Source organism: Elephas maximus, chromosome 15, assembly GCF_024166365.1.
Source record: "Elephas maximus indicus isolate mEleMax1 chromosome 15, mEleMax1 primary haplotype, whole genome shotgun sequence".
Taxonomy (NCBI): Eukaryota; Metazoa; Chordata; class Mammalia; order Proboscidea; family Elephantidae; genus Elephas; species Elephas maximus.
In genome coordinates this window covers 34,058,609-34,069,220 of record NC_064833.1, presented here as the reverse complement: position 1 = coordinate 34,069,220, position 10,612 = coordinate 34,058,609, and the positions used below count along the sequence as shown (strand labels likewise).

The window sequence follows — 10,612 nt, the reverse complement described above, 5'->3', positions numbered from 1 at the left end:
GCTATGGCTGCTAACCAAAAGGTCGGCAGTTCAAATCCACCAGGCACTTCTTGGAAACCCTATGAGGGAGTTCTACTCTGTCCTACAGGACTGCTATGAGTCGGAATCAACTTGACGGCAACGGGTTTGGGTTCTAGTTCAAAAACCAAAGTGAAACTCAAAGCACTTCTATGTAAAAGAGACCCAGCAAGGGCTTTATATAACTTCTTGGAACTTCCTGTGAATTTGTAATTATTCCCAACATACACTTGCGTACACAAGAAAATTCACAGTAAGATAAAATGAAGCACAACCAATTTTATTCAAACTCTCCAAAATTTATACTCAAATTGTTGTTTCTAAAATGTACATCACATTTTACATAATGGTTTTATTGTCACATCTTTCTTTTTAGTTTTTTCATCTTTTTTTTAAAACCAGTTCATCAGTAGAAGCCAGAGTCCTGAGTTGCCCAGTTAGGAGCCTAAAATATACAAACAAGAGATCAACAAGGTGAAAAGAAAATTTCTAAAATAACTAACATGGAAAAACTGATACTATCATTTACTTTAGCAAGTAAAGCATTTTACATTTGACTAGTCCTGACAAACCATTCTCTGAAGACTTTAGCAATCTCTACAAGTACTAAATGTCAGATGTCCCACTTAGAACAAAACAAACATATCAAAATGCAGTATTTTCACACAAATAACACGCACCTTCTACATTTGTTTGCCAATCGCACCCTCCTCCCACAAGGTGTTTTCGTAAGCACGCTATGCTAATTTTTTCTTATAGAAACATGCAAATAAAAATAGGCATAGTGGTGCTCATGAAAGTACTTCATGGTGGCAGGGGGGTAGCCACAATTAGCAAACACATAGAATGCACGCATTATTTGCATAAAAGTACGGTATCATTCAAGGTAACTTTTGGCTAATTATAAAGGATAACAATGACAATATCACGAACACTGTTTCAATACTCTTAACATAAATTAATCCTGAAGCACAAAGAAAAAAAGTTATTATATAAAAGTTGTTTTTAGGTTCAGTCATTCTAGACTTGGTTGTAACAGGCATGGGCAACAATTTTCTAATTCTTTCTTCACTTTTAAAACTGAATTGACTATTCTAAGGCCATAAACCTGTTCCTAATACTTCAATCAAATGAGTCCTTGAATGTCCCACAACAGCTTCCTAATGACTTCCTACCCTCCCTAGGTAATCATAATAGTTAGAGAACCTTAAAGGCAGCTTGGGATTCCATTATAACAAAGCCATTCAAGTTCCTTCAAAAGATTTCCACCGAAAATTGAGATACATTTTTTGACAGTTAAATATGAACATCAGCTAAAGAGAAAATGAAATCTGTATAAGAACAGCACTAACTGATGGAGTAAGAGCAACATTTTTACAGATATTTCTTTAGATTTAGAAAGAAAACACATTTCAAAGCAATTGAAAGAGGGTTACACATGTAAGTTATCATCTGCTAGTATCAAAATTATGTGTTAAAGAAAACCCCGAGGAAATGAGTTAATGAAGTCACACAGGACGAGTAAAAGGAAAAGAAAAATAGTTATAATAAACTAGGAACACTGAATTTGTTTCAGTTTCCTTGACTAATTAACATGTTCTCAAATGAAGTCCATGTAACAACTGTGTTATACTGTTGCTAGATCTCAGACAGAGTAGAAAACCTGTGATTCTTACCTCTGACCTACTATTCTGATTAAGTTTCTTCTCAATATTCATGGCCAACATCTGGCTTCTAAATGAAAGGCTTTTGGTCTTTTCAATCACTTGCTGATAGGGTGACACTGCATTGTTACCCATAACCACGTGACCCTGAAATGAAACAGAGGGAAAGTGAATTTCACAGGTAAGTCATGAGGATGATATAATACTACTACATGATTGATAGTACATCTTTTTAAATACTGTATAGAGATAACAATATTCACCCAGCAAAAGAAAAAAAGGATGTTGCTATTGCTTTCAAAGAACTATTATACACAACTCACACACACATATTCTACTAAGAACAGAACAAAATATCTTAAAAATTCTCAAAAAAGGGTAATATATTCAGCAACTAGTATCTATTTTTTTTTTTGTATGTAGCATTAACTAAATAACACTCACTAATTTAGAATCAATCTTGGCATCCAGTCTTGCATTTCTAATCAAATTCACAATCCATCTTTCAGCTTCCTCTGGGGTCATGTTCAGTTTATCTGCCAACATGCTAATGAAAAAAATAAAACCGGCAATGTTAAATGAGTCTAAAAACTTACTGTTATGTATGTAATGTGTTTAACCTACACTCAGCATAAACTTTTAGGTAATTCTGGGGCACTCTCTGAAATACTAAGACAATTACTATGTGCATATTTTCTTGTACTATGCACCATCTATCTCATTTCACCAACCAGACTGTAAGAACCTTGAGAGAAAGGCACCATACTCTGCATTTACAGAAATACCTCTAGCTTCTCAGACAGCACCTTACACTCAGCAGGTGTTCAACAAATAATGACCTGTAGGGTGGGGGTAGAGAGGGAGTTGTATACGTTGTATAATAATTACACAGACTAAATTTACTACAAGGAACATCAATAGCCATAATAAAATACAAAACATAAACTCAGGACTGCTGTGTGTAACTATGCTACAAAACTCGGGGGGGGCACTCCCTCCCTGGAGTTGTGTGCTACATAACCTACATGTCCACTGAATTTAAGAGAGGACAGAGAGAGACAGAACAGAGAGAGTGTGAGTGAACTCATGAGCGTAAGAAAGAGGCCAAGCAAAAAAGAGACACACCCTGATCTTTTTGAAATCAACCAATCTTCATTTTACACTATTCCAATTTATGATCAGGCCAAAGAGGCCATGGTAGTGTTTCATTTATTAAAGCAAACAGCAACCTTCAAAGTAGGTAAGTCAATCCATCAGCTGATGGAAAAGTATCTATGTATGCATGTATACAATATTTCAAAGTATACAGTGTACAGTTCATCAACCATGCCACGCTCTCTACCACTTCAGGGCCTTTGCACATGCTACACCTTCTGCTTAAAGGCACACCCACCATTTTCTTCACTTAGCTATTTGCTACATGGGTCTCAGCTAGAACAGCACTCACATGAGCCTTCTAAGACATTCCCAATTGTGATATATCTGCTTGATGCTTTCATAACCCACTATATTTTTTCACTGCATTCCTAACAGCTGCAGTTGATTTGTTAAACATCTGTTCATGTAAGATGCAAAACGGTTTACCAGTTTTAGTCTGGGGGTTTGAGGACAGCTTAACCTTAGGAAATATTTATTCTCGGATTTTAAGATAAAAGAAAGAAAAAGAAAATCCCATCATGTATAATAACTATACATAGAAGTTCTCTGTCCTTTCTCTAAGGCTCATATTCCGGCGTGGCTGGGCAAATAGGCAACATGGCCCTGGACCTATGAATGTCTGTATGCTCTAACCTATAATCCTACTTTGGGTGTATTTATTGTTTGCCATTATGCTTGCTGATCCTTTAAATTAAGTCAGAGAAAAACTTGAAATAAGGTCCAGGAAGTATTAGTAAATTATTGATGGCATCTCAGGTCATCTATTGTCAAGTCAATTCCAACCCATGGTGACACCATGTGTGCCAGAGTAGAACTGCACTCCACAGGGTTTTCAATGGTTGTAATTTTGCATAAAGAACCCTACATGGCACAAATTTGCTCTCAACTACTACCCTACAAGGTTGGCAGTTCGAACCCATTCAGTGGCACCATGGAAAAAAGGCCCGGCAATCTGCTTCCATAAAGATTAAAGCCAGGAAAATGCTATAAAGCAGTTCTACTCTGTAACACGCAGGGTCGTCATGAGTTGGAATAGACTCAACAGCAATAGGTTTGGTTTTTTTTTTTTTTTTTGGTTTTAACCTTACAGAAGTAGATCATCAGGCTTTTCTTCCACAGTGCCAGTGGGTAGGTTCAACCTACTGAGCAGATTGCTGTTTGACCGCTGATCACCCTGAAAGTGAGCTGAGGAATGTGGCAATAGTTCAGTTTAAGTAACAGGAAAATATATAAAGTAAAAGAGATTAAACAATTAATAGAACAAATCCTCAAAGTCTACAATTCTCTTCCACTCTAGTGATTTCATGTAAAAAGTAAATATTTAAAAATAAAAAGTAATATCAAATCAAACGCACAAAGTTGGCTTAAGCTATCCTAGGCCATGTTATCTGAATGCTATTTGAAATAACTCAGTTCATCAATAAAGGAAAATACAAAAGACAAAATGCGTCAAATGTGTAATTTGAGAAAAATATCTAACTCAATCTAGATTTTAAAAACAAAAATAATTTCTGGGTTATTTAGGTTACATTAAAAATCTCAACCTTGTCTGTATGGGCAGCTTAGACATTTTACTATTTTGTGTAAATGCCGTATACACATCTTTAGGTTGACTAGCTTGCCTACTCAATTACACATAAACATAATATTGAATATGTTAAATAAAAATATACATGGAAGCCTTAGGTGCTATTTCCAAAGACACAGCAAAAATAAGTACTTTTCTGTCAGTTCAATTTCCTTCTTTAAACATGTTCATGCTTCCAGCATAAAACCAGGTACTTTTGTTTCTGGGCTGTAATTAATACCAATGGTCCTACTTAAAATCAAATATATAAATCTAACTCTAGGGAACCGATTAGGGTTTCATAACACAAAGTTGATTTTCTAAATGGTGGTCAATGCTAATCTTTTTGATGGGCCCCCTTTCCTGAACCCTGCCAACCGCCCTCCTACCAAGACATATCTTGACAAATAAGGATTTAGGAAAATAAAGATTTTGGGGCTCAGCATTTCACTTCTTTAAAATTAATTTCCTCTTTTAAAAACCTGGGTTTCTAAATTTTACTTAAAAAAAAAAAAATTTTACTTATAAGCATAATTTATTTCAAATGCAACTGACTTAAGCATTGAGATACAGGAACCTGTGGTCTGGATTTCACTGTGGCCAACTATTCAGCCTACTCAAAGAAATGTACTCCATTCTTTTATGAGGGTATGGTATTACAACTAATTAAAGAAAAAATGTTAAGTGTAAACTATGTTTAAATGTAAAATTAGGATGAAGTAGAGGAAATCAAAAAATGCTAAAATATACGCTGTAACAACTGAAAATTCTGAGTTTTTTAACATCTCGGTAATTACAGATAAGAGCATATTACTGTATATTTTATATTTAACATACACATGCAATAATACTGAACTTTGACACTACTTTCTCTCCATCTGGAAATGGATCTTTTCTCTCTAGTATCAATATAATCCTAAATATAAACTGACGTACAGTAATAACTTTAAGAAAATATTAAGACCTTAAATGTCACTTACTAAAATAGGCAAAGCAGAATGACTTCATAACTTAACGACATGCAAGACTAGCTGGCAAATATCACCGTCTTTTGTGAAAAGCCAAAACTAACCCCCTTTAGGGAAATTATATTAACGTATGCTCCAACATGTTTATCATACACATTCAAAATATTACTTCCATATTTTGTTTTTATCTACAGTTGAAAACACGTCCAAGAATTATTTAGAACAGCTTTTAAATTTCAGAGACACCATATCTGATAAACTATTCAGTTATACTAAATTAAATCCCACCACAGTAATTTTTCTTGACAGATGTTGCATACTTTATGGTAAACAGATTTGTAACTTATCCTACGAATCTGTAGGGTTATATGTAAACTGATAAAAACATTTTTAATATGCATTTTTACAAAGATATGACTATCACATGTGCTCATAGCCATTTTGTTAAGAAACCTATTAACAGGGAATGCTCCAAATCCCCAATGGAAAAAGCTGTTTAATAAACAACCATGGTTTTACAGTACTATTCTATTCAGCATTTGAAATATGTCCATTGAGGAAGGAAAGGAGGCCAGAGACAACCCCTCCACCACCACCAAATCAAATAATAACTTTAGATTAAACAGATACCAAACCCAGTGCCGTCGAGTCGATTCCGACTCATAGCGACCCTATAGGACAGAGTAGAACTGCCCCACAGAGTTTCCACAGAGCGCCTGGCAGATCTGAACTGCCGACCTCTTGGTTAGCAGCCACAGCACTTAACCGCTACGCCACCAGGAGGCAAGAATAGGTCAGCATAAACCAGTGAATGGAATAATTTGTCATAATTAGTAAAAAAGTTTAGTTTGAGGCTTAACGACACTACATTTAAGGAGTTGTCAGGGTTCACTGAAACTTTAGTCTAAATTACTTCTCTGATTTTCCAATACATAAATTATGTCCATGTCATTCTCTCTTATCACTCTGTATTTTCTTCAAAACACCTACCATCATTTGTAATTTTATATTTATTTGTTCATTTATTTAATATCTTTTTTCCTCTGGATTTTAAGCTCTGTGAGGGTGTGCTCCCTGCCTCCTATGAAGAAGAGGCAACCATTAACATTTGTAATGTTTTCTTCTTTGAACAGCAAATACTACTAGTTATGCTGCTATTAATTAACCACGATAAATAACATTTTTGTTCTCTTTTAAAAAAAAAAGCTAAAACACTACCTTTAAAAACAGTTTTGCAGATTCTGAAATGATGGAATTATAGAAATGGAGAACAGATTAATGGTTGCTAACAGTAAAGGAGTAGTAGAAGCGGGTGCGCTTGGCTATAAAAGGGCAACACCAGGGGTCTTTGTGGTGACAGAAATATTTTGTATCTTGAATACATCAATGTCAATATCCTGGCTGTGGTATTTTACTGTAGTTTTGCAAGATGTTACCACTGGCAGAAACGACATCAAGGGCTGAGGGAATCCCTCTGCATTATATCTCACAACTACATGTGCATCTACGATCATCTCAAAATAAAAAGTTTAATTAAAAACAAAAAGGTTTCACATGAGAATCACTAGGACAGCCTTTTAAAAATACAGATGCCAGGGTTTCCCCTCAGAGATTGTTTTCACTTTTTTAGGGTTGGGCTCAGTCATCCATTATTTTTATTTCTTCTTAAAGATGCCCACTTGATTCTTATATACAATCAAGATTACAAATCACTTGGTTCAGAGTGATGGTTCACCAAGGCTGACTACAAAAGAAATAACTGGGATGCTTAAAACTCAGATTCTTAAGCTTTCATCCTAGGGATTTTTAATTCAGAAGGTCTGGGGAGGAGACTGGAGATCTTTTTCTTTTTTAAGCTCTCCAGATGATCTGTTGTACAACTCGGTTTAAAAACCTCTGAATTAGTGAACCATTAATTTTTTTTCCTATGTACTGCTTAAAGGTAAACTTTAGCTCTGCTGGTCATTTATCATGGATTCCAAATCCTCGGCATCAGAATTAAGACATTTGCTGTATTTACAAAGCCCAGCTTAAATGGTTAGCATTATTTCCAGCCCAATAAACTAGCTTTAAAAACATGAAGAAGTGTACCCCCTGGACGGAGTCCTACTGGGTCACACCCTTTCCCCTTGAACTTTACAACTTTAGATCACATTGTTGCTCTAAGAAGGGTATTCCCTTCTCACCTAAAACTACTTTCACCCTACCTTCTTAATTCATTATATACTAAAAATATTACATCATTGGGTTTTCACGCCATTACTTTAACCTGTTTTGCCATTGAGTCCAGTTAATAAAGGGAAAGAGCTAGAACTACACAAACCTTCTTAACTCTCAAGGTACCTCAGAAGAAAACACTTAAGTAAAAAAGCATCATCATTGACAAAAAATGCAAGTTCATTGATGCAAAAGACAGAAGACGTTCATTAATTTAACAAATATCTACTGAGCATATATTCTGTGTAAAGTTAGTACACTAGGTGATAAAAGATAAAGGAGAGTCTGTTTTCAAAAGTCTTACAACAGAGGCAGTTAACTAATTTCCTGACCAAAAAAAAAAAAAAAAAACACCACCCAAGTGCACAGATTCTAATGAGCAATGGGGAAAGGAAACCCAAATACTAACCTCTGCCATTCACAAACCCTAATCATAAATGTTAAAAACAAAACAAAAAGTAAGGCAAGGATTTAGTTATGTCACCCACTAGAGCACCACATATGATGGACCTACTTCTTTATTTCATAAGCAACTACATTTATAAATTTACGGGTACTAAGAGTAATATATTAAGAGTAACAGATTTTTAGAATTGTATGTCTGCTAGCTATAGCAAATCAATAAAACTGGAGTCAGACTCAATTCCCATAGGAAAGCCCCATGATCCCACTATACTTCTAACTCTGGAAAGCTACTTCAATGACAACCCACTAAAACCTGGCAGCAAGTATGGATGCCTTAGCAAAAACAAACGGCATTAAAGAAAGAGAATCTGGCCTTCACACAATCCCTTACAGACAAACATTAAAGTAGTAAGTTTATAAACATTTACGAAGCATTTACTGTTTGACTTCATCTGCAGCCAAAGGGCACTAGTTATTTTTCAAACCCTAATATGTAAAATTAATTTCTAATAGGTTATATAAGTTTCACAATTTTTTTCCCAATAATTTTCTCACACAACAGAGAAAATTGTAACCAAAATTCACAATAATTTTTTCCATGTTTCAACATTTTAGTATGTCACAGGAGTTTACTATATGGGAATTCAAATATGTAATTAAATAAAACAAACTCAATTAGATGAAATTATTACCAAATGTGGTGGTCTCTCAACAGAATTTCTGATTTATTAAGGACTAACTCCTTATTTGAACTCCTATTAAAAACCACTTAAAACTAGTTAGTTCAATTTCTCCATAAATAATAGCATAATACTATTTATTCTTAAAAAAGGTAACCAACAGTCAAGGTTATTTTTAAAAATCATCATGCTATGCTACACATATAGAAGCTAAAAAGGAAAACTGAGTCTGCAGCATCCCATAATTCAACCAAGTTAGGATTTTTAATAAATCACTATTAGATTGCTTCCGTCTTCTTCTAAAAAGCAAAGGGAAATAAGATTTAATTAACTGGAATCCTATTAGTATAACTTTACAGTAGACGGAAACTTCTAGGAACTTAAAAGTAGAAAATATAAATCAAATCAGGGTGTTCTTACTTAATGCTGATACACTGATGGATGCGACAAAAAGTCTCAAATATGAAAAGACGGGCATTTTCAATGAAATCCTCAAGACAAGCCACCAAGAAAAAGTCATTCACAAGAACCTGTGTATACAAAATATAAAAGGCCAAAATTTAATGACACTGACATGCAATTTTCAAAAACGAAACTCAAATATTTTGTCTGCTTTACTCACTATTCCATTCATTTAGCACAATTCCCCAACCTAACATCATAGGAGTTCTATACCACAGCACTTTCTAAAACACTATGTTCAAGCCTCTAGAAATTTATACAAGCAGTAAAAGAATGCTGCAGGAAAAAGGCCTAACAACTGGAATATTTGCTTGTTGCACTGGTGACTTTAAATTATCAGTGAAAACTTCTCACAAGGTAGTTTTGTCCTGTCCACTATGCTACATAAATGTTCTGAAGATAACATGTCTTTACCAGCTATTTAAAATAAACAGACAAGAATGGACTAAAGATGAGTATTTCTGTGACAGCAGATAGACTTGGAAACATACAAAGGAAAAAAAAATACAAGGAGTCAATTCTGACTCATGGTGACACCATGTGTGCCACAGCAGAACTGCATGCCGTAGGGTTTTCAACAGTTGTGATCTTGTGGAAAGAACCGTGGGTGGCACAAACAATTTGTGTTCAACTACTAACCCAAAGGTTGGCAGTTCAAACCCACCCAGTGGTGCCACGGAAGAAGGCCTGGCAATCTGCTCCCATAAAGATTACAGCCAAGAAAACCCTAAAGAGCAGTTCTACTCTGTAACACATGGGGTCACTATGAGTTGGAATCAACTGGACAGCAATGGGTTTGGTTTCTTTTTTTGTTTGTTTTAATCTTACAGAATTAGATCGTAAGGCCTTCTTTTCATAGTGCCACTGGGTGGATTCAAACTGTCTTTGAGTTAGCAGTCAAGTGCAAACCTTTTATGTCACCCAGGGACTTTGGTCATAGCAAGGGTCTATATACTTCTTTTAACAAATGTACACCAATATTTACTTCAATATGGCTACACGAACAGAAATTATCAGACCGGGATTCTAATTTTATATCTTATCTAATGGCTGAAAACTACCTCTGAACTTGTATTTGCATGATAATTTTTTTCCTCTTAGAAAAATAAGATCTCACTGCTTCAACAAACTTTGCACATTTTGTGCCAGCATTTGGATTCAAAACATGAAGCTGACAGCTAGTAATGTGAATTTGGTAAATGCAACTATAACAGAGAAGTTCTTAGTTCAACTTTTCAAAACGTGCAAGCTAACTTACTTTTAAAAACCTATAAATCTAAGTCTAAAAGACTCTGAAGGTACTTCAGTTTTTGCTAAACAACAGAAGACCGTGTAGTTGTAAAATTCATGCTCTTGGTCTGACTGGTTTATATAGCAAGTAACAAAAGAGATACGTAATGTCAACAAAATTCAAAATGTCTTTCATTCAGCACGTTCCTAAACAATCTGCCATCTTAAAATTAACAAACATAT

The 10,612-nt window shown here is 34.9% G+C and overlaps 1 protein-coding gene across 1 annotated transcript in view; it reads right to left on the bottom strand.

The window, feature by feature from the left end:
• Window positions 1–282: 282 nt before the first annotated feature.
• EIF3E (eukaryotic translation initiation factor 3 subunit E) overlaps window positions 283–10,612 on the bottom strand; it is a 46,284-nt gene continuing 35,954 nt past the window's right edge. Inside the window, exons 10-13 of the mRNA XM_049853813.1 lie at window positions 9,098–9,207; window positions 2,127–2,229; window positions 1,695–1,829; window positions 283–463 (exon numbers count right to left, since the gene is read on the bottom strand). Coding sequence (XP_049709770.1) covers window positions 425–463; window positions 1,695–1,829; window positions 2,127–2,229; window positions 9,098–9,207 — 387 coding nt within the window. The 3' untranslated portion in view covers window positions 283–424. The remainder of the gene's footprint in view (window positions 464–1,694; window positions 1,830–2,126; window positions 2,230–9,097; window positions 9,208–10,612) is intronic.